This window comes from Paralichthys olivaceus, chromosome 10 (assembly GCF_024713975.1).
Source record: "Paralichthys olivaceus isolate ysfri-2021 chromosome 10, ASM2471397v2, whole genome shotgun sequence".
Classification (NCBI taxonomy): domain Eukaryota; kingdom Metazoa; phylum Chordata; class Actinopteri; order Pleuronectiformes; family Paralichthyidae; genus Paralichthys; species Paralichthys olivaceus.
In genome coordinates this window covers 12,739,929-12,765,414 of record NC_091102.1, presented here as the reverse complement: position 1 = coordinate 12,765,414, position 25,486 = coordinate 12,739,929, and the positions used below count along the sequence as shown (strand labels likewise).

The 25,486-nt window shown below is 42.6% G+C and overlaps 1 protein-coding gene across 3 annotated transcripts in view; it reads right to left on the bottom strand.

Moving 5' to 3' along the window:
- The window catches only part of igf2bp2a (insulin-like growth factor 2 mRNA binding protein 2a), a 45,390-nt gene extending 20,462 nt beyond the window's left edge, over positions 1–24,928 (bottom strand). For 2 of the 3 annotated variants that reach the window (XM_069533538.1, XM_069533539.1), the window contains exons 1-2: positions 24,437–24,928; positions 23,153–23,213 (exon numbers count right to left, since the gene is read on the bottom strand). In XM_069533538.1, the coding sequence (XP_069389639.1) occupies positions 23,153–23,213; positions 24,437–24,611 (236 nt within the window). In that variant the 5' untranslated portion in view covers positions 24,612–24,928. Of the gene's footprint in view, positions 1–8,772; positions 8,858–23,152; positions 23,214–24,436 lie in introns of those variants that run through there. The other variant, XM_069533540.1, reaches the window with a different exon arrangement.
- Between the last annotated feature and the right edge of the window lie 558 nt (positions 24,929–25,486).

The window sequence follows — 25,486 nt, the reverse complement described above, 5'->3', positions numbered from 1 at the left end:
TGGGATCCGGAGCTTTCACACAGCCTCTCTCTGCCTCTCAGCGAGAGCGTCGGCTCAAACTGCAAAGCCACACAAACCGCCTGGTGACCACAAGCTGTTAACAACTATAACGTGAGAGTGTCCAGCTCAGGCAAAGAGAGAGCTGTGAGGCTGGGCGGAGAGGAAGCCGCACCGCCAGAAGCAGTCACAAGCATTAAAGTGCACGAGACTGAGGGATGCTGGTCTATCGATGATGTGGAGGAGGACAAGTAAAACATAATGAGAGGTGACCGTTCAGGTGGATTCTCCGCATAAAGTGATTTTTTCTACGTATGTGCTCACACACTAACACACGTTTCTTAATCGAGGTTTTGCATCTTACGGAGAGAGAAAGGATGCAGGTCAGGATTTCCTGTCAGCAGCGAGGAGAGGAAGAGAGGAGCAAGACGGCAGCTGGACATGAATGAATGACTCTGATTTTGCCCCTCCTTCTCCTCTCCTCATTCATCCATCTTTTCTACAAGCAGTATTGTTAAAATATTGAGGAGTGTTTCAACTCCTCTCCTGTCCTCTCTTCTCCTCATTCATCTGTCCATTCATCCATCCAGTCTTTTAACTCCTCTCCTCTGCTCCTCATTTTAATATTGAGTGTTTCAACTCCTCTCCTTCTCTCTTGTTCTGTCTTCTCCTCATTCATCTATCTATCTATTCAAGCAGTCATAGAATCCATCACAAAACAGCAACATGACACAATCAATCAACTTTGCCTCTTTAAATCTGTACCTGTGACTCAGTTTAGAACAACGTTCATAAATAAACTAACAGAAAAATGAATGAGGTCTGGCTGATCCTTTGACATCTTACAGAAAAAAACAAGAGACACAAAAGTCCCAGAAAAACAAAAAATCTAAAACGGTGCCCCCGTCCACACGGTGGCTACCGATGGTGGTTAATGAGTGGCTCGATGAAAGACCTCTTTTGGCGACCAGTATCCAAACAAGGATAAACCGATTTTAAAGAAGTGTCTGTGCCACTAAAACGCATCACCGTTTTTCAACATGTAGTACACAACCTTCTGTAACCCAAACGCGGCCAATGGCTGAAAAGTGTTTCAGGCCAACTCCAAACCTCAGAACAGCCCCAGATGCTGGCATCTGTGAGCTGCCCAATATGGAAACTAAAAAGCTCCTTTCATTCAGCCACGTGCGCTCAAACAGCCCTGTGAATTCTGAAAGCCCAGGTCTCTATTGTGTTGCTGTGGATTGATTTGCCAACGGTAACCTTGATGCAACTTTGGAGCACATGACACTGTACTGTTGCTCTTATATGTCACCTGCCATGCAGGTGAGGCAAACTCCTGGAGGACTCCGTCTTCATACGACAACATCCATGCACTGCAAAAACTCTAAATTTCAAGGCAGCTCATACTGCATGAGATTGTGAGAAGTGTTTTGAAGACAATCACCTACAGTTGCACAACATGTGATTTGTTATCTTCTGCAATAAGAAAAAGATATAGTTTTATGTTTTAAATTCGAAGAATTCTTAAGTAACCAGGATCAACAGGGTTTTACCAACAAATTTCAAATGAAGACGCTTGTCAAATTCAATTTTAAATGTGCAATGACTGCAGAGCAGGAATTTCACCTCTAACTTCTTCCTACTCATATGAGCAGTGTATGGACCCCTTCGATACCCTAAGATCAGGTTAAACATGGGAGCCCAGTGCATTCTGGGTGATGTAGTATTTCTACCTTTTGGGGAAACAGGAATATCACCGTCTCTTTTCCAGTTGCACCTATTTTTTTTTTTTTTTTCCCACCTTCCAACTGCATAGACGTTTCTTTAGAAGGTCATCCTCCCAGGCCTGACTTATTCCTTCAAACATGAAACTTTATAAAGTTAATTGCAGCAAACACTTTGCTATGCTCACAAAGCCAATACATATTCTTTGCTCACTATTTAAAATTCATAATAAGCCAAGCAATTTAAATTTTTCATGTTAACAATGTGCACCCCGTCCGCTTCTATTTTCTTTGTTTCCCTCTCTGAGGCTCGCACACGATGCAAAGGTCGCTCTCCTGTCTGTCATTCTGAAATATGCAGAGGGAGCTTCCTACAGCAGACATCTCTCGGAAAAAGTGACACTGCCACCCGACAGTTTCAAGGTCTCATTTTGAGCGTGTGCTGTGGCTGCAAGCTGACCATAAGATCACTGCTCTGTCCATCTGTCTGCAGGACGGGGAGAGGCCCACGGTGCACTCCATCTTGCAACATACGTCTGTCTGTCTGTCTAGAGCGTTCAGGTTTGAGCCGCTGACATACTGCAGATCGCCATGTTACACGCGTTGCTTCATAATCCAGGGAGTAATTCAGAGGTTTAATATGCATCTGCTGCAACTGTTTCTTTGCAGTTAAGGTGAACTCAAAGCCCTTTGCCTACTTCTCCTTTTCCTCAAGTCCAAAACGAGCCACAGCAGAAGATACAGACTGAAGTCGATGGTTACTTAATGTTTGTTGAATGTAACCGAGCCGTCTGCTGCTGGTCTGGAGTCGCCTGCCAGGGAAGGAAAAAAAGCACAGCCTCTCAATTTTGAATTTTAAAATATCTGAGGGTGGCCATGTTCATTTGAAAAGCTAATATTTACTGCACCCACCTGCACAGGGTAAGAGAGCGTGTCTGTCTACACACGCGCATACTAATAACGCGCGTGTGCACGTGGAGAAGTTGAAGGTATTTCAACTTCTGAGAGGGCGGCAGGGTGAGAAAGAGGGTTTGTCCCCCCCCCACACACACACACAGATTTGCAGTGTTCCTGGACAAATCCATGAAATAGTCTTTTTTTAAAGCTGTTGTGTTCTGCAGAATTGTTTTCTTGTTTATCATTGTTTCTTCTCGTGGTCTATATTTTAACACCTTTGTGTCTGTGGGGTGAAATATCTGCCGAGAGCATTTGGTCGTGAATAACTTCTTAAATTAAAGGGATGGGACTGCAACCATTTCAAATTGCTCTATTAGTTGACTGTTAAGGCATTGTAAGGCATTTTCTTAAGTGTTGTTCTTTTTGTGTTCCAACCACAAATCTTTTACACTAATGACTCACTGGTATTATTGTTATTCTATTTGTCATAAAATCTGTGTACTTTGTTCTTCAAACGTCACCACAAAAATCAAAGTACAACACCATAACACAAAGAAGACAGCGTCTTTGTTCAGGCATCTTGACTGAGGTCGGGATCTTTTCCTTTTTTTAAACAGGAGTAAATGATTAAACGCTTCCTCCTCTGTTTAGAGATTCTGTCTAATGAGGCCTCTAAAAGCCTTGTTTACCTTCTTCACCCCGCTCTGTGCGGATGCCCGTGCTGTCAGCGACGGCTCACACGCCTGTGAGCTGTGCCCAGTAAAGAGGCTCTCTCTGGATGAATAAAGAGCCGCCCAAATAAGTGCCTTTCGGACCACCGGGTCTGCCCGAGCCCCTCAAATCTCCAGCAAATGCTTCTGCACATACACACATGCTCACACACAGGCCCAGTTCAGACCTGATTTTAACAGATCCGATCACAGGTGGACAACTCTGACCGCAGATGATTGAAGACACATTTGAGATCCCATCACTCAGACAACATTCAGAGGTGTTCTGGAGACATGCGACCACATTCTTTCAGCTGTGTGAATATAACTGCATCCACAGACTCAGCTGACGTCCTCTGACCCGCTGCGGTTTCACAATGAGTCAAAAGCATTTTTACACTTCTCAGTGTTTCCCATATATTGATTTATCTGTGGCCACCAACGCAACATCAACACCGATCCACACATATTGATGTTCAACTTTTTTTTCAAATGAGTAAAATCTTATATCAGAATGGAGCCGCATTGATTCGCTAGTCCTGACTCCGCTCTCTCTCTCTCTCACACACACACACAGACACATCTATTCAGTCAAACAGGCTAAAAACAACATCATTTGGTCTTTGTGAACTGAAATGATGTCTGTGTCTATTAGAAATGTTCCAATACTGCTAGCACCATCGGTAATGCCTCTGATACTGCCCAGAAATTAGGGGCTGGGCATAGGCGAGTACAGGAATCTACCAATCTCATACCATGTCTTTTAAAGTTACGTCCTCGATGCTACAAAACAGAAGTTACGCTGTTCTGCAACTGGCAAGTACTCTTTTTTGAGTGGTGAAGAAGTAGTAACCTAAGATGTCAGAAACGTGTAAATATTTCACGCTGCAAAGTCCCACAAGTAAAAGGGGGATGTGTGTGGATGCACTTTAACAACTATTAACAGAAATCAACTCATGTACATTTCTACATTTATTAATTTGTGACAATGTCAAATGTCAAACTAGATATTAAAAGAAGCTCGATTGTGTTCATTCTCTGTGTGTATTTATTAAAGAGCCAGTCCAAACAACAATGATAGCAATCACCACTTATATACAGTAGCATACAGCTGTTAAAAATATGATGTATCAGTATCAGTGTATACAAAGTCCAGGTATCGGAATCTGTAATCTGTATCGAAAAGGGAAAAATGGTATTGGATCATCTCAAGTGCTAATTGGCATATTGAGCGGGCATGTGAGATCCAATCACAAGTGATCGATAGAAAATCACATTGAAACCAGCCTAGTGTAAACAGATATTATTACCAGGTCTAGTTAGAACCACATTCACCTCTATAGAAACCACACTTCACACGTTACTCCTCCGTTTTTCTGTTGTTTCCCTCTCGTCTGAGTCTATGTAGCCATCAACACTGCAGTGGACTAATTCTCAGCACAAAACCCTACAATTATTAATCTTTATGTCCCAGCGTCTCTATATCTGCCTGACGAAGCGCTTTGCTCTCTCTGAAGGCCACGCTTAATGACACAACACACACAGGAAGTCCATATTAGTCCAGAGACGGCCCCACGGAGGACTTCATCTCAAAGGAGATAATTGATGACTTCTCAAATGAAAGATGATCTGGCGTTCATCCCGGCCATACCGTGGAGATAAAATAGGAAATGAAAACCTTGGCGATCATAAATCAAGCCGCCGGAGCCGCTTGATTATGCACCTATTACATGATCATATTACGAGTCCAGTGATATAAACTGACGGCAACACTGCCTCTTTCATGAGTGGCAGTGTTGCCGTCAGTGCTGAGTGCAGGATAATGTGATCATCTGACAATCGGCTACATTTACTGCTACATGTGACTTCCTATTGTTCCTGCGTCATCGTGAACTGTAAAGCCCACGCTGATTTTACGTCTTCATCCCAGACAAACCTCTCCAGTCTTGAAGTGAACAGTGCGTTATTATATGGGTCAGTTTGGGTGGGTCGGTCAAATCGTCTGGTGGTCCTTATACGCCAACTGCAGACTCGTCTAATCTGAATTAACCCAATTTCTAGCTTTGACCCTTAAGCTCTTAAGCGCCTAAATGCTCTGAAATCTCAGCGAGGAAGCAACAAGTCAACAATATTGAGTAAAGCCTTTGCTGTGTGGAAGACGTCTCTCCCTGCTCCTCTTTTCCAACTCTGGCCCACTCCCACACTCTCTGCTGCAGCTGGATTAACACAGAGCTCAGGCCATCTCTGTGTAGCGCTGCTAAGCACTTCTCGAAAGGCACATCCAATTGTTGTGGAGCAGAGATAACAGGATTTGTATGACAGAAGTGTCCGTGCATTTTTATTGTCCTTCAGCTTCGAAAGATTTGTCACTGTTTGTTCTGCAGGACAAATAAATCCTCAAGTGGTTTCTGCTTCCAATGGCTGATGCGTTATACATACATACATACACATATATATATATATATATATATATATATATATATATATATACACACACATACGCTGCAGCAGCCTGTAGCATATACTTCAAATAATGTTTTTCCATTACATGTGGCTGTGGTGTATGAGCAATGTCAAAATGCATAAGGTGCCACAGAAGAAAATAATGTCACAACATATTCATCATTGTGTCATAGATTGTGGTGTTTCCATCTGCAAGAAGAGGTGATGTTGTCATCTGCATTTGTTTGCTTGTTTGTTTGTCAAAAACTACTGAACAATTTCCCACAAACATTGACAGACAGATGTCAGGAAAGAGCCCAATAAATTTAGGTGCAGATCCAAAGAGAAGTTTTTAGATCATACACAATACACAATATTAAAACTTTTTTCAGAATACGATGTGGATAAAGTTTTATACACAAAATTATAAGTGTTGGGGTTTTTTTTGGGGGGGGGGGGGGGGGGCAGCCTTCAGAGTGGGAAACGTTTTTTTTTCTACTTTACTAAGCTCACCTAAAGCACAGCTGAAACAAAACAGATGCAGTCTTTTGTTCACCAAAATAAAATGAAATGATTTTCATGGCAGTAGTACTAGTTACTAGTGACACTTCGCTTCACTTCAATGAAATCATTTTATTTGTTCAGGCATTACTTGATCAAAAATCTTTTCCCTGCGTGAGAAAACCGGCCGTGCATCTGCTCCCCAACCCCATATATTCTCACACTGAAGCTGCAGATTGAACAAAGCTCCACACTCCACGCTGCTGCTAACCACCTCATCCCAATGTGCAGGGCTCAGGTGCCTGCTTCAGCTTTCCTCTCCCAACCCTCGGCGGGTGAGAGCTCATCAGAATTCAGCGGGCTCACCTGCCTGCCGGTTTCCCTTCACACGTTTGTTTTGGCTGCGGCACTGAGGCAGGGAGACACGGGCCGAGAGGCAGGCAGGCAGGTAGAGACGCACGAGATCTAATGGAGGCCACAGCCTTCCTGCTGACGTGCGTCTGCTCCTCGCTGTCAACGCTCACTCAGCTGCATCATAGAAAGCTGTAAATAAGGAGACGCAGCACATTGTTTCTTCAGCCGTTATATTTAGCACAAAGTTCACTGAGGAGGTCTATGGCTGCACGGGGACGTTTAAAGCAGATTAATGTCTCATATCTGGGAAAGATTCAGTGTCACATAATGGGGTTAATTACAAATGATTCAATTTCAATGACTCAGGCCAAGCAAGTCATTTAAGTTTGAGATTTACGCAGCGTGAGAGATGATACCGCAGCGTGACGTAAACACTGATTCACACAGGCCTCTGACACACAAGCACAGACGGTGTTGGGATTTTTACCATCAACTCAAAGAAGGGCACACAAAGAAATAAGAATGAAACAATTACATACACACACAAAAATCACATAACGCACATCCAGCGTTCTTGGAATGACCAAAGATACTTGCATAGTATTGCAGGTGTAAAATGATTTTCAATTCTCAGGTGAAATCATCACAAATTAATTTTTAGTCAGCGCTAAAATGCCACAGGGTGCCCAGCTGACACAAAACAAATTTTCTCCCGTTATGCCCATTAAGTCAGTGAAATGAGTATTTTAAAATGTTCCAATTTGCCATCACTGGGACATAATGCATTCCTAACAGAGCGATAACACAGTGACTGAGCCCCTCAGTGCAACACCACACATGCAATCACATGTGCTTCAAATAGAACCCAGACATTTATATTTAGTATTAAGATCTATAGACCCCTGCATACTGGCACCAAACCATACATTCATTTAAACAGACAACATTTCAATCAAATGCAGATATTTGTTCATCCATTATCTATATTGCTTAATAATTTGATAATAATCATTTAAATGTGTGTGACATGTATTTTTACTTAACAAAAAATTATCCCCTCCCACAAAATCCAGAATCAATTTATATAATGATGTTCTTTCAAACTCTTCAGCTGTCGGGCACAAGATGCTTCACACAAAAGTCACTTATTTGAGTATCTGCAATGGACTTTTCACATTTCTTCACCACATGTGCAAATTCTAAACTGGATCCATTATGGATCCTGAACTAATACGTGTGACGTGACAAATGATGTGCACACTTGCACGTGTTAAACTGAGAACTAAGGTGAGCACAGTGAAATGCATTTTCTCCAACAGATGAATGTGAAAGGTGTCAGAATGCACATAAACCGTTCTGCAGATGTGATAGTGAAGTAACAATAAGAAAAATAAATTTCTGAGTGTAGGGAGCCATAGCCTCCATAAATATATAGATATACCAAGAGGACCTGCCAACCTCAAACAGTATTATTAACACTACAGTAAAAATAAACCTGAATTATTAACATTGTATAGACTAATTATTGTAATGTGGATGTTACATTATGTTTAATCCTGCACTGAAAAAAGAACATTATTTCACCAACTTTAAAAAGTGCTTCCGCTGTCAGCACACAACATTAATAAAGTTTGTTTCATGTAAAGTTAACAAGCTGTATTTTTTTAGGATGGTGAACAATTTAGTTTTTTGCTCCAAAAAGTAGTTTCTGCAAATCCTGCAAACTCAGGCAAACATCCAATCCTTTTAACACCGAGCCACGAAATAAAACTGAGACAGAATCAGACAAAAAAACTCATAAAAAAACTCATAATAATGGTAAAAATAATAGAAGAGGACTTGCAAAGTTGTGTGCTATTGCTGCTCTGTCTTGTCCTGCACATATCAAACGCCCCCCCGCTCCTCCACGCCGCTCCTTCACTAACTGAGGACTCCTCTGAGACCCCGTCACAAAGCACGCAGTCAGCACTGTCACTGACAGGCACACAGTGAGCCTACAGGGACACAACTGACACGCAATCACACACACACACTTCTACAGCCAGGCTAATCTACAGCGGACTGTCCTCCTCAGGATCACACACACTGATGTATTTGCTGTGTCTCACACAGCTCAGTGCTAAGAGCTACTGACGGGTGGGTACCAGTTCATACTGCGGTGCTGGTGGTGCTGGTGGTGCTGGTGGTGCAGTGTGGGTCCGCTGCTATCTGCTCCTCATGGCTGCTTTATGTTGAGTCGTGCAGCTTGTTCTTTGGGTCTCATCCTTTAATCTGCCAAACATACTGTAGCTGCGAGGCTGAGCCCGCTGCCATATAGGTGCAGGTCCCTGCAGGGTTAACCTGGATCAATACTGCACGCACATCACACAACTTTACACAAGACTGTCTGCCTGTCTGTCTCCAGCCCCTCTACTGTCTGTCTCTCATCATCCCTGTCTAACGGCTCCCACCAGCTCCCTCTGGAGAGTGAGCTTTACTAGTTCTCACAAACGCACGCGCACGCGCACACGCACACACACACTCCCTCTCCTCTCTCCCCTCCCCCTGTCTGCAGGGAAGTTCCTAGCTGAGAGTGAAAACACATAGAGGAGGTGAGTCAGAGATTCATCCTCTGAGAGAGACAAACACACCGGTGGTGCTGGTCAATGAGCAACATATTTGAAAAACACTCCTGTCAGTCACAGCTGCTTTTTCACTGAGAAGTCTTCACCCTGCAAAACAAAGCTTCGGGAAACGCTGAAACACAGAGTCAAGAGCATGGTGGCAGGCCGGGAGACTCTGCCTGACACATGCATGTGGTTTAGAATAAGTTTAATTAAAGCTGCGTGTTTGCCTTTAATTACGGAGCCTCTTAAAATGGCTGCTGGTGAGATCAAGTCTGATCTAAAAGCAGTCGACTCTCTCAATCAGTTTGCTTTTAAATTTATTGAATTTATCTTTTTGGGAAATCCTCCCTGCTCACACATCTGTACTCTTGTAGCCTGCATCAGGTGTCTCATCTTCATTGTCTTGTTTGCATTCATTGTTTTGCATTTATTTTTGTATACATTATTGCTGCCTTTATGATAAAATACAAAACATGACTTTTAATGTAATCATTTTATTGGAGAAAACGCTTATAATTTAAAGGCCAAGGAGAAATAGTAATAATTGTATTATGATTATTTTATATATATATATATATAGAGAGAGAGAGAGAGCGAGAGAGAGAAAACAAATCAGCTGCAAATTAATAGCCAACAATAACACTATTAATATGTTCTTAAATGAAAGATTTACCTGGTTCTCAGTCTTCAATTGTTGAAGATTTACTATATTTTTTCTTGTTGTTGAAATTGAATATTTAAGAATTTTGCTGTTGGTTATTTTCATTTTTTTCAGTGTTTCTAACATTTTAAAGCTCATATCAAATTATTACTTAATCAGCTGATTAACTAATAATAAAATAATTGTGAGTTGCACCCCTGAAATAATTATTTTAATGTCTCTGATTTTCAATAATAATTTGTGTGGGAAACAAAAACAAAAAAACAACTAATTATCAATTATCTATTTATAAAAAATGTATAAATTTTGATTGCACATTGGGTTAGTTAATTTACATATGCAGATTTAATATTACAAATAATCAAGACTCCTAAAAGAACAACAACACAAGCAAATAAAGAACAATGACTGAGTGATTGATAAGAGCAGAATAAAAAGATTAAATAAATTTCATATTAACTTTGACTTTATACAAGTGGGTGAAGTCTAGTAAAGTGAATAAAGTGCAGGGACCCTGATAAACCACCGAGAGATAAAGAGGAAGGTGGGATTATCTAAATAGGACTTGTGAGGGACGGGGGGGCAGTACAAATGGGTTTAAGGTTAAAATGACATCATCAGGCAGCTCTGAGCACAAGAGAGACGGACTTTTATTCACTGTCTGCAGAGGACGAGCACAGAGTGTACGCGCACTTTAAAGTGTGGACGGCAAACAACTCAGCGCCGCTTTCTTTACTGTCGCCTGCAAGAGAGCAGTTTTAATGGTTCTGAGCGTCCAGCTCGACAAGGGGTGGAGTCAGATGGATAAGAGCTTCCAATACATTAATTACATTATAGTGCTCCTCCCAAACCTTAGATCATCTCGTGTCACATGACCCACAAGTGGCTGAAGTGGCATTATCCCTGTCAGACTTTAATCCTGAGGCTAAAATGGTTTCAAATCCTGACCTACTCTGTGAAATGAGGCAGGGGGCCACGGAGAGCAGGGTTGGGGTTCGGAGCGGGGTGTGTGTGTGTGTGTGTGAGAATGGGAATCTGTTGTTGTGTCTTTTGGAGAATGCCTGTGTGCTGTGAGAAGGTAATATGCTAATTCAATTATCAGACACTCACAGGGGTGTCAGAGCCGATCAATACACAATCGATACTTGAGTAAATATTCTGAGCTGATGTCGATGGCTCAAGTTAGAGAGCCTGAGCTGCACAACAGAGGGGGCGCGGCTAGAAATGCTGTTGTATTGGCAGCATTTAAGGAGATACTGCATACAACTGTACTGTGATGGTTCACCTAGTGTTTTAAAACATCTTTTACCTTGCAAGGCCGATGCTGACTTACCATCAACTTTCTGGGACGTTTCTATGTCATGAAATAATATATTTTAAAGTTAACGTCCTCTGATCGAATGTGGGCGAAATTCTGTTTATATACAAACCGATTTGGTTTGATTCCAGTCGCATTCAACATCACGAACGCACGCAAGTGTGACGCTCTTCATTTGTTTGACATTTTCAGTTAAGGCTATTCATGGTATTTACATAGCCTCACAACTTATTCAAGTGCTCACCAACATTAGTTTTCTAACTAACATTACATTTCCCCTCTGCCTTCCAACCTTTCTCGCACTCGGACCATCATGATCCTCCCCCGGACCGATGTCCACTTCATCTCTGCCTCCATCGCCCCACTCACGCTCTCAGACCTCTGACCTCTGAGTTGGGGTGAAGTTAAAGTGGGAGGGAGTGCAGAGAGGGCAAGAGGGCAAGAGGGCAAGAGGGCAAGAGGGAAGGTTATTGTTGATGTCTCTAATATATGTGTGACTAGAAGTCGCTGAGTAGAAATGTCTCCCAAGTTGATGAGATTCCTCAACTAGTGAAAGCAAACAGTAGTAAGATAAAAAATTTTAAACATCTCAGGGTGGAAATTTCAAAATCCAGGTACCAAACTTCTCTCAACATGTCTTTGCCTTCTGGTAGAAACACAAATTAAAGCATAACCTTTTCTTTGCAGGATTAACTCCAGCTTAAAATCAAAAAACTAATAACAATTTGACAAGTTCTCTTCACCGCGTCCACACAAGACACACCAAAACTAATCTGAGAGCTTTTGCAGGCCGGCTGCTTTCATCGTTCTTGGCAGAACACACACGAGGCTGGTTCCCCTCTTTTAACAAACACCCTGTCTAAATTGAGGGGGTTTTTAGAGAAAAACAACAAGCGCTCTGAAAAGCACTGAGTCAGTGTGACATCCCGGCAGGATCTGAGCATGTGGCACACACAAAGCAGCGATATTACTCATCATGGAAAAGGTTAACATCTGTAGCGCTGGATCGCATCATATGGAGACGAGCCGAAAGTAGCCAGTTGGGTATATAAAAAAATACTGATGATGGCGGATGGAGGAAGCCAGTGCCGTAAGTGCTCTCTGAACGCCTGTGGTGACCGCGCGTCCATCAAAGGGTGCAACAGTTGCACACAACAGAAAGGGAAGAACAAACAAGCCCTGTTAAATTATACTATTCTTCAAGAGGAGCACATATTTGATGTATCATCCTCGCCGGCTCCACATCCACGCCACCGCCGCCTCTCTGACATTAAACCCGCCTTTGAAGCCTGTCATTCTATATCTCTGTAATTTATTCTCCCGCAACACCGAGCGACCGGAAACCTGGGCCGCCTGGAGTCACTCCTCACACCACTTAAAACAAAACCCATCTTAGCAACCATCTCTGAAATGAACTGTTGCCTCCCGCTTGGGGACTGGAAGGCACACAGAAGCACTCTACACACACACACACACACACACACACACACACACACACACACACACACACACACACACACACACACACACACACACATGCAATGACATGGACACGTGCACACACACACACACACACACACACACACACACAAACACATACATGCAATGACATCGACACATGCACACACACAGCTCTACTGTAGTCGAAGAATTCCAATAGCGTACGACAAGTCTACTAAGAATAAAATGCCAGACTGATAGGGTGGCTCACATTCAGCTTACAGCACATAATACACAGTTTTACAGTTATTTACACCCGCTCGTGCTAACAAACAGCCGGCTTCATTCTGCACCGCCACGCTGGGCCAGGGGGAGGAGTGACATTGTGAGCTGCAGGGCGGAGGCGGTGGAGAGGCAATCTAGGTGGTACACATGACACGGTAGACGCTGACACAAAGCATGCACATGAGAGCAGGAGGAGGAGGAGGAGGAGGAGGAGGAGGAGGAGGAGGAGGAGGAGGAGGGAGGGAGGTGGAGAGGAAGACAAGCAGGAAATGCTGCAGTGTAAAGAGTGTGACTTTCCCTGGAGGTGAACTGCAGCTGCATCTTGTGGAAATCACCATTGGTAATATTGGAAATCAAAGAATGAGTGTGTTGATGTTCAGTAAATGTTTCAGTGAACCAGTTTTACTTTGCTCAATGGGCAGAGACCCCATTAACTTTTGCTACCCGCATGCATGGCTGCTTCAGCATCAAATATTTACACACCTTGTGCGCTGAAGCTGTCCATGTTTCTCTGCTTTTGACTTTAGGTTAGACACTTTTTTTTTTTTTTTTAAACAAGATTGTGCTATCTGCTGTGGGTGCACTCTTCAATTTTAATTGGATCTGTGTCAGCATGCGCTTCATTTAACCTGACAGGGACAATCAATTCATCAGTCAGTGTCATCATGTTTGCATGTGTGACACAAGAGGTGCTGCATTGCTGGCTAGGAAAAAACAGTATGTCTGCAACTGCTGAAAACAGATGGCAACAAGAAACGTAAAGAACACTCGCCCAGTCAGTCAATCAATCAGCAGGTATCCTATAGCAACTTGGGACATTTGGCCCGTTTTATATGTCCTGTTTTACACGTGAATAGAATCGAAAACAGGAGCAGAACAGGTTAAAACCCTCAGGACTGATATAGTCGTCCTCGTGCACAGTGGTGCACTGCTACTACAGCAGCTACTGCGCCCCTGGGAAATCCTGAGTAGAGGCTGTTTAGAGAGACATACACAGATTGAACATTTCACAATAAAATATTCTGCTCCTCCAGGGAAATATTGGTTAAGGGTCAGCAAGATAACAACTATTTACAAACAGCCTGTTTTTCGTATCCTGCTTACGGCTCTCTGTGCAGCTCTGCAGTGGCTGCAAGAAAATACACCTCTCGCCACAAGCTGACGTTCGGTGTGATCAGAAAGGACTCCCACAGGGTCCTCCCCCCTCTTCCCTTCTATTCTTTCTCTTTCTTTTCGTCGATCTCTCGCAATCTCTTTCTCTTGCGCATACATGCTGTCTGTCTCTCACACTGCGACTGACTGGGCACTGGCATGTGCTGGGTCACTTGGCAGAGAGGCAGGCTGCTCTCTCCACAGCACCTGCCCTGCCCACATTACGCCACTCATCTCCGGGCTCAGCGAATCATAGGCAGGATCAAGCACAGCTGTGTTGAATAACACAGACATATCGCTATTGCCAACTATTACTAAACACTACACCTCTGGTGAAACTGTCAAACGCTGCCATGGCTCCGTTCTCAAGGGCACAAGAAGGGTTGCCAAGGTGGAATAAAAGATTACACAACTAAATTACATGTATTCATGACATACATACATAATAATAATATATTAATATTTAATGGACAGATATGAGAGTTGTTTTGGCAAGATAATTTATATCGTGACCAAACCCACATATTCACACCCACCAATATGGATATAATCTACTGCCACAATCGTATATACTTTATTTTTCGGTTTTAATAGAAATAATTTCCAAGCAAGGCAAACAGATATTTATAAAACATAACAACACACTCACAGCAACAGCTGAGTGAGTGATTTACTCTGGCAAACCTGACACCTACCGTCAAAATTCTTGAGAAGTGAAAGAGAAAGCTGGTCGGGATCAGAGAGGGTGCAGGTTAATGTGAATGTTTCTCATCTAATCTGGAGGAATAGAGTTGCTTGTTTCCCTGAAATATAATATTATGTGAAATCAAGCTGCCAACCTTAAAGAGCAGTGCGATAAGGTAGTTGGGAAATGCACATTTCTATGGATTTAATGTGAAGTTGAAATTGTTAAGTGAAGTTTTTTAGAGAAAACAACCAAGCCAATGGTCCGTAGGTGATAGGGGTTGAAAACCTCTGCATTTAAACCATGTAAAGTTCATTATTTGTGAATATAGAATTAATCCTGCTGATCGTGGGCTGGAATATTTCTTCAAGATGTTAAACTTTAATATCAAACTCCAGTGGAGAGGTCTAGTCTAGTAAAGCCAGAGTACAAACCCAGAGAGATAAAATCAGATGGTGGGTCAATAGAAGTTAAGATAAAGGACTGAGGTCACTTAGTCTCACATGTACAATTAGAACTCTTCCTGTTTGTGAGTAAATCTGCCATCGTCTGTAGAGCGACAAGTAAAAGCACTTGGAGCCACCAGCAGCATCTCACATCCTGCTAGAGAACCTCAGCCAGAGGGGGAAGAAATGCTGCCCTCTATCAGCCTTCATTTCTCCCCCCACACAGGAGCAGACACACAGCAACTCGGAGGAAACCTGTAAGCATGCGCGGGGCTATGCACGTGTCTTTGAAAGTCATGGAAGTCCGCTCTGTGTCTTCCTCTTCCGTCAGAGACAGTGGGAAACAGAGGAAACACAATGGCCAGACTGTGCTGCAGGTCGTGCCGGAGGCTCAGCTGTGCGAGGACCTTACTGTAGACGACTTGTTCTGTCCAGAAGTGGGGGGAGGGGGTGTTCCAGCTTCCGTTGCATACATATGGAAACGGATGGAAATGAGGGCTCAGTGTGGGTTTATGAATAAGAAAGGTCACAAAAGGGCTGCGACTGTGACATAGACGGACGGCCCACTCAGCAGTTTTCCCTGCTTCACTTTTTGGAAAGAAACTCAGCACTTGAACATTTCAGCAACACACAGATATTTCTTTTGAGGCACCTTGCTAGGTTATGTATTCCCTGTCGTAAAATCAGCACCCTGACCACTGCGCTGCCCATATAGCGAGAGCCACCAATACACAGTTGGACTGCAGTGTGGGGCTTTCAGCTATAACTGGTAGGCAGTCTCCACTCTCCGAGGACTGGGTGAAATTACAGGGTCCCCCCCGACTGACAGCAGCTCATAAGAAATTTAAGCTGTAATTATAGGATTGTGACCGTGATATCAAAAGATGTTATAATGATCAGTTCTGGGGTGAAACTCAGGGTGTTGTATGCAGCAAACCCAACTTTTGTTGTAGCTTTTAGCTTCTGTATACCGGAGGACTTTGGGTTCATTTTCTGAAAGCCTTCGCCGCTTGTGCTCCACTATAACTAAGCAAAACACTCAAAACTGGTTCCTATGGCAACGTGAAGAACCCAACCTGGAACTGTTGGAGTTGAATACAGCACGAGCTGTAAACACACACACACACACACACACACACACGTACAGAGGCACAATGACAGAGTTTTGCTCTCCCATCAAGATGCTGTAAATGTCACAAGACTGTACCTTTTGACATTTGCTGCTTCAAAGACAGATGACGCATTTGTCAAGAGACATTCCTGCAGTTGCATAGCAGGAATAAAAACTCTTTTTTTTTTTTTTTTAATGAAACCCTTTCTTCCTGAAAACAGGGGCAGGTTTAGAAACAGAATTACTTTTTAAGAAGCGGGGTCATATTTTTTTATAAGTGTAAAAAAATTAAGAAGATCTCTAGTTTTTGTCAATAATAAATGGTACATGATTAATATTAAATGGTGCATGATTAAAAGTCATTTTAAGTCCTTTTTGTGTTTGATTTTGTGTTTCTTTGTGGTCATTTTGTCAACTTTACGACAAGAAAAAAAAAAAAATCACTCTATACCTGAGTTCGGCCCAGGATGGCCTCGGTGTGCAACCAACAGCCCTGTCCAGTAATCTATCCATGGCACTAAGAAGCTAAAGAGAGGGGCAGTCAGATTGGAGCTTGGGCCTGTGTCCCCCATGGCCCCTCTTCTGGCTGCGCCCCTGCCTTTTTATAAGCAAGATAAGAGAGTGAGAAATGGATGGAAGGATGGAAAAGGTCAGGAGGAAGAGATTAAAAGGACCATTTGACCCAGGGAAAGCTTTGCGCCAACAGTATTCCCAGCTCGAGGCTCTAAGCCAATGTCTTCTTCAAGAGCCTCAATTCCAAGCACTCGAGGTCGGATTGGCTGCGTCTGAGCATTTACAGCCCCCAACTCAGTCTGTGCTGCGCTCTGATTGGCTCGTTAGGCGTACGCACCATATTCATTTCACCTGTTCAAGACCCATCAGAGCTCTAAGGTTGCACATGGGTAGCAGGCCTGTATGGTGTTGATGTGGGATGGAGTCGGCCTGTGTGAGCAATGCCACCTGCTGTGCGCCTCAGCTGCCCACCCTTCCATGGAGACCACACCCTTGGGTGTCCACTGGGAACACTGGCACACGGAGGAGCAAGAAACACTAAACTTTACATGCACCGTGTTGCTTTCAGCCGGGAGTCACTACAGCTTTTCTATTTCTGTGGTATCATCCTCAAGCTGAGTGTGCACATATCTACATGTGTATACACTATACTCACACAGACAGACACACACACAGACAGACAGACAGACACACACACACACACACACACACAGACACACACACACACACACACACAGAAACAATCATAAGAGAAGTAGACTGAGCAGAAGAGCGATGTAGAAATGGAAGAGGAGACAAAGCAGCTGTTACATCTTCAAATTACCCACCTCCCTAAAAAAGAACTTGGGTACTAACTGCTTGACTCATAATCATGATTTATAATTCATTAAATATTCATCAACAGCTCATTTAAGTTTCTGGCAATTAATCAAACCCTGCTTAGCAAAACAGCATCCTCAAACATCTGGTCGAAACAATTCGTCCTTTCGTGGATTTTTCGTTTTTAGCTTTTCTTTGGTAGAAACAGCAAACTAAGTGTTGCCTCATGCACCTGGTGAAGAGGCGTGCAAGAGACTGAAAAAATAATAATAAAGGAAATGGTGAACTCTCACAGGTCGCTGTCAGTGAATTTATTAGAAATAAAGTGATAATAGTATTTCTATGTTGAATGTCTGATAAATTCTGACAGAATGCGGGTGTTCATTTTATCCTTGACAAGCTGAAGCTGACCCCGGTGTGCCAAATTCTCTCCTGAAAAGAAGGAAAAGAGCATCAATAGCTCAGTTCAAGGAGGCCTAATGGCTCTCATCTCTAATCACTGAGGATTTATCTTTCTTCTGCCATGAGCTGGCTCTCCATAACTCTCAACATTCAATCATACAAACTTATAAGAGGTGTCGTGAAAATGTCGGGATCACAAATAAAAATGCAAGCAGAAAAAGCACACCGTTTTTTTCCTACTCGGATGAATGGTGTTTCTCAGCTCAAACTGCTATTTGTCACTGACCGGACACATCAGCCATCGCTGCTCCAGTTCTGTCACTTCCCTTAAGGTCAAACCATCTCCAAACTGTACACGCTCACGGTTTACTTCTCTCATCTCCGGGACATTTCGGTGACTTCAGCAGGAAAAGAATTGCCAGATTTTTGGTGTATCCGGTCTAGAGACAAGAATCCTCCTCTTCCGGACCACACCCTGCACACCTCATGGCTGCCGCTCCTCCCAGTCACTGAGCAGATTACTTAACTCCTGCTTGCAATCAGTGCATTGCTGCTCCAACACATTAGTCATGCAATAGGTTGGAGTGGAATGTGACGCTGGCTTACCGAGAATTGGATCTCGACTGTTGCTGTCGTGATGTACAGCACACACAAGTGTCTGGTTAGAAAAATAAAAGAAAGAGAAAAGGTGTTTCCAGCGCTCAGTGAGCTTAAACAGAAATCCCACCAGTCGGAAAGACACACAGTGAATTGACAATTCTCTCACATCTAATCTCCTTGCTTCCCTCAAGCTATGTGCTCAGTGGCACTAGCAAATCAGTTATCACTTCAGGAGAGGAACACACTACTGCGCTTTTGTGGAAAAGTTGATAATTGCTATATAAATTAAGCAGTGTTGTAGAATTTAAATGCAGTTTCTTCCACAAGCCCGAGATAAAAGCCCTTAGATTAAACAAGACAAGTAAATAGTGATTATTCCTAGAAGTGCTGATGGAGAACTGTCACATTTTATCCATTCTTTCCCATACCTCAGGAGCATCATTTTTACAGCCGAAGACACATGAGGCATCCTCCTGTTTTTCATGAGTCAAAAGCCTGAGACAGACCAATCGTGAGTTGAAAAGACGCCAGAGATGCTCTTTAAGGCAGAAAATGAAAAAAGTTAAGGGACACTTTTTGGCTCCTGCTCCTCAAAACAGATGCTTTCAGAGCGACGCCTCCTCACAGACAGGTGAGGGGAGACATGAGGAGTCAGGGCAGAGGGCACAGCGGATGTGGCTCCAGAGGGGAGCAGGGTGCAGTGACTCCAGCCATCGCTCCGGACCAAAACCCGAGCCGAGCTGGAGAGCTTCTCTTCACCCGCAGATCAACTGGGGAGTATTAATGGATTCGAAGTGGATCAACTGATGGCTATCATATTTCGCTGTTTTGACTCAGCGAGTACTGACAACCCAACACAAGCATCTGCATGTGCACCGCTGTGGTGCAATGCAGATGTTTGCACCCATGTCTTGGTTTGTAAAATCCTTTTGTGTGAGAAAGAAAGGATCAATTTAGCTCGATCCAGCAACAGTTTGATTTGTGTTTATTGTAATGCAGCTTAATGGAGTGAAACACCTTGTGTTTTCTTCCTTTTTGACAATGTTTTCACTTCAGGTGAAGTCAGAGGTAGACAGTAATTGTAAGGAGCTGGTTGTATTACTCTCAACTGCTACACAAGCAGGTAAACAAATCTGTGTTTATACCACAACACCAACAACAACAACAACAGTCTTCACACGTTCAACAGAGACGAAGTGAAAATGGATCATATCCACATTGAGCTCACGCTAGTCACTTTGTCCACATCCTCTCCACTTATTTCATTGCCATTGTTGCATATCATTTGTGAAGCACCAGTATCAATTAACACCAATTCACACCCTGTAGCACACAGATACCCACAACATGATTTAACAAGGGAACTTAATAAGCATGAGAAAAGTACTGTTTCTTTTATTTCAGGTTTCTGGACTCAAAATAAGCCACCATTAAAAACTTCCTGAGTAAAAATGCAGGAATGATATTAAGGTTCAAGGAAACACATTCTTATTTTTAAACTATTTTTCTCTTTTCCAATCAGAACATAAATTATATAAGTAATGAGTAATAATAATCAAGTAATTATATATAATATATAAAAATTCTAGGTCAATACATTTGTTTTCTCTGCTTTGGTTTATAATGAATTTCTATCTTTATTTTACTTGTATGGTTTTTTAGACTTATCTCTTGTTCCTTTTACCATGTTTTTCTTTTCTAAAAATTGTATTTCTAACATTGTACATCTAATCTTGTATCCATGCTTATGTTGCCATGATTCTAAAGCACTTTGGCTCAACTCCTCTTGTTCTTAATGTGTTATATATAAATGAATTTAGCTTGACTTTAAAATTTATCAATCTTGTGTGATTATAAAAATCAACATACATATCCCCAAAATAAGATTTTAAGATTTTACTCACAAACTAAATGTTTAAATGTGAATATTAGTTGTCTCTTTATGTAGTTAGAGGTCTCATTGCTACATTAGAGAAATATTAAAGTGATCAAATCAACCCCTTTTAATAGAAATAACTGTATTAATATTTTAAAACCTAGTTTTAAACACATCTAATAATGTGCAATTAATTGTTCTGAATTTTCCACAATAAGAAGCTTCTAAAGCTTTTACAAATAAAACCAAAAAACAACTTTACTTCTTATTGAATTGCTCCAACTACAATTGTGTGCAAGTTGGTGTCTCTAAAACAATTTTAAATTTCAAAATATGAAATATATGTCAGTGAAATAACATTGAGAAGATGAATAAGATATTAAAATCTATACAAATAGGTATTTCAGTGCAGTTTTGAATAACCTATTTAATATCATTTAACAAGGCCCAGAAAAACAACAAAATGCATCAAAAATTACAAATCTTGATTAGTCATTATTCCTTATCATTACAAACACACATGGTTTGATTGTTGATCCCATTATGCCTGTTTAAAGACTTTAAACAACACAGCACAACTAAAATATACTGAATATATATATCAACAAACAGTAGCTGAAACTACAGCAGCTCCACAAAACCAAGAGAAGCTGCAGCAGGCCTGAAGGTGCTGAGCTCACACACTGCTCACAAAAATAACTAAAAGTAAAACTGATCATTGGTTTCACTTATGACTTCACATTAGCAACCATATATATTTAAAATCAAATGCATAACAGTAACTACAAGATTCATATTATAATTGAAATAGGTTGTTTAGAAATAACATAAATAAGGGAAATGTAATTTGAGTGTTTTATTATTAAATGTAAATTGTTTTCCTTAAAATCCCTGGTACCACAGATTAACTCATAAAAATCTTTATTTAAAAAAATCATTTGCATTTGCTATATGAATTATGATAGTTACATAATACACCCTTTAGGACGAAATTACACACGTTCAGCTTTAAACGTTAAAAAGTTAATATTTATGCCATGAAAGACAAATAGGCCAAAACAGAAAAAACTCTTTATCACTTAAAATAACATTTGAGCTGAATAATGTGAAGTTACGTCTCTACGTGTCATTTCGCCCACCTCACACACACAGATTCAAAATGAACACCTGTACGTGCCCCGCGCTGCACGCACGTCCACAACACTAACATGGCGAGGGTCGTCGCCTCACAGGCCCGATCACAACACGAACGCAGGGTCTACACGCAACGATTGGACACACGCACGGACATTTGCTTCCATTTGATTCCGCCCTGTAGCCGTGCGTGCAGCACGCAGGCCCATCATGGCAGCCATTATGAGGCTCTCCCAACATTTGCAATGGCCTACGTGCACAAGAAGAGTGGGGAGTGGCGCAAGGCTGCTCTCTGCACCATGTTGCGCCTAGCAGCTGGAGAAAACCCGCTCTCAGATCGAGCCTCTGCACAGCAGATCGTTCACTGCACATTTTCAACATACACACTTTTTTTGTATTTTTCTCCACAGCGTTTTGCACATACAGCCACAGCAGCAAGCGGCGCAGGAAAACTGTAGCCTGCACTGGAGGGGGAGGACCATGCTGGAACATAAAGTGTGGGTCACGTGTTCCTCCGCAAGGGGCTTGAATATTTACCTTTTTGTCACGCAATGCAAGCCCCCCCCCCCTACTGCCGAAAGGAATGTAATGCAACTATACGTGTAAGTGCGTATATAGGATCCACAATCTGGCACAAACTGTTGGCTTTTTTACGCATTACGCACGGAAAATTGTGCCTGTTTAAATTATAATAATTATTATTATTATTTCAGGGCTCATTAACAGCTCGTGGATTATTTGTGTTTGTAAAGTGAGGCTGATACACAAGAACACAGCCGTGAAGGGATTTCTGAGCAGGCCTATATACGTTAGCTCACACACAACCTCTAGTTTGGCTGTCTCTCACACACACATACGCACACACATACGTATGTAACCAGGGGAGAGGCTCTGCTGATTGGTATGCATCTCATCGTGCATTGCAGTGTTACAGTCAATAAGGAAACTTAAACGCCTACATATAGGAAACACAGATCCATTTAAATATACGTGTGCAGCAGCCAATAGGAAAGTTTGATTCAGATATATGTTATAAGTGAGATGTAATTATTGCCTATGTATTTGTGTGTGTAAATGTGTGTGTGTGTGTGTGTGTGTATGTGTGTGTGTGTGTATGTGTGTGTGTGTGTGTGTCCATGTTGTACAGTGGGATAGGCCCTTCGCTGCTGCAGATCACGCGATAATGGCAGCAGCCACCGTGTGTTCTGCGGATGTCGGGACTAAACCGTTTCCTTTGCCGCTTTTTTTTACCAAGCAATTACACTTAACTTAGATAAGAAAGAAAACAAACAACAAACAAAAACAACAGCTTGGTAGAGATCACACACAGAGGCAGATAGACAGGGGGAAACGTGCTTGCTATATTTCTCGGCGGAAGCCTACAGGTCACACACAGTCTGCCATGGGGCACAGTGGTATATGAAGCGTATGGGCGTATGATACGATGTGAGTGGGTGCGTGTGTGTGTAGGCCTACCGTAGTCTTTTGGGAACAGAGTAGTCTACCTCTATCACCTTCCCGTGCAACTCAACTTTACCTGTAAGGATGAGAATGGATAGTGTAAGAGAAGCTGTGCGTCATGACAGCAACAATGCAGGCTGCTGCTGGTGTGTAGGCCTCCACCATGCAACACTTTGAATCACTTCACCCAAGTAGGTGCGTCCCCATTCAAACAGCCTGCCCCTGCTCCACGAGGAGGGCGCGTTAGGCATGGCACGCACGCCTAAACTCTATATGTTTACACCAACACAAGCACAATGGGGCATTTTTTATGTTCAGGGTCACAAGTGGAGGGGGGGTCGGCGGACAAATGAAGCATAATAAGGTTTTATATACATAGTGTATGTAAGGGGGAAATGGGCAGCCATGCTTTCCACTCCCACAACCCTCACAGTGCAATGAGGGGTGTTTTCAGCTCCCGGTAAAGAATGCAACACGTAAAGAAGAGATGGTGAAAGGAGGATGACTTGTCCTCTTTTTTTCTATGCTGTACAGTGGGTTAATTCTCCAGCCAGTTTAAATGCGAATTGCCTTTGAATTTGCCTTTGATCCACTCCTCGGCGAAGCTTGCAACACGAGTGTTTTCCCCCCTCTCGTTACTATTACGAGTGGCCTGGCGCAGCACGGAATTAGCGTCTCACCCCGTCCCCCCCTCCAACTCGGCTACCTGTTTATTAGCTCTTTTCCTCTGGACCCCCGTGACCCACCTCCACGACACCTCGTAAAAACATGCCCAGACACCGGGGGAACACAGATCCGGCAAGTTTTCCGCGCTCGCATCGCCGTGCCGCCTTTAATAAAATCAGGATAAAAAATAAGTGAAAAATAATTATGCCTACCCACCGAAACCAGTCGCACCATCCCATACATTCCAGCGGGGCGATTTGCGAAGTAGCGCCCCGCACCATCGGAATCCCCCCTTGAAATTTTACGTTAAATGTTGCGCGTAAATTTGCGTTCTCGTGTCTTTTTCCTCTTTAAGGGGCAAAACGAAGCCCCGAGTGTGTCCCCATGCTATCGATCATTTATCCGATTCCTGTTGGGAGAGCGTGTGCATGACTGAGCGTTCATATAAACTCTCATGGCTCAAAATAAAAACACAGGAATAGAAAAAGAGCTTTAGCAATGATTCGGTATTTCACAGTTTCACACAACATGCGCTCTTTATTTTTTTTTAATCGGATCTTGCAGTTTCGGATTTGTCTTCCTCCTCTGTCACCACCAGCCAGCATCACTTATCATAAAAAAGCCAACACTTACCAGAAAGAGTCTCTATCGCCTTTATGGCCGAGTTCTGATCGGGGAAGTCCACAAAAGCATAGCCGGATTTCAGCAAGACCTGCTCGGCCACTGGCAGCTTCCTCTCCCCGAAGAGCTGCTGCAAGTCCTCGACAGTGACCGAAGGACTTAAATTCCCAACATATAGTTTGTTCATGATCTGAAAAGAGGAGGAAATTAAAAAAATCTGCAAGGGGTGTCAGGTCTTGTAGAGCGAGAGAGAGGCGATAACCAGGAGAAGTAGAAAAAAATAAAAAATTAAGATAAAATAAAAAAAATAAAATTAGGGGGGGGGGGGAATCAGCTGGGATTTAAATAATAAAAATAAAAAAATGCAGCAGTCACCCCCCAGGAAATAACCAAGCAGTATGCGACCCCCCAGCACCAACTCTGGCCCTGGTCAAACTCTTTTAACAAGGACTGGGGGGGAGAGAAAAAAAGTGTCGTTACGACGCTACTCTGAAGCCAACAAGCACCGCCTCTTAATAAAATCTCCCTTAAAATCACAAGAAAACACACACACACACTGTTAGTAGGTGCATGTGGGATCACTCCTGGTTTCCAGGGTATGAAAGTGGCATGATGATGATGATGACATGGGTAACATTCAGCAAAAAGGATGGGCTCAAAGGAGGCGAGACGGGGTTATACATTCGCCATCTAATCAGAAAAAGGGCACGCAAATTGAGTTGGGGGGAGTGAATGACAAAAAAAACATTTTTTCAAATAAAGGTCTGTTAGAAAAATCAAGTCGCTGTCACTGTTCCTGTCAACAATAAAACACTGTCACTGACATGTGCATTTTACGTATTTATGGGCAACGTAACAACACAATTTGGAGTCAGATTGAGGGGGCCCCAAGACTCCTGTGAGACATGTCACCCTATAATAAAACATCTGACATGATCATGTTCATAATGTTTCATACTTTGGCTGCAATTATAGATGTTAATAGGTAAAGAATGCAGAAAGTGAAACCTGAACGCAGCCATTCTTGTAAACTCTGACCTTGTGCAGAAGTAACTGTGAAAT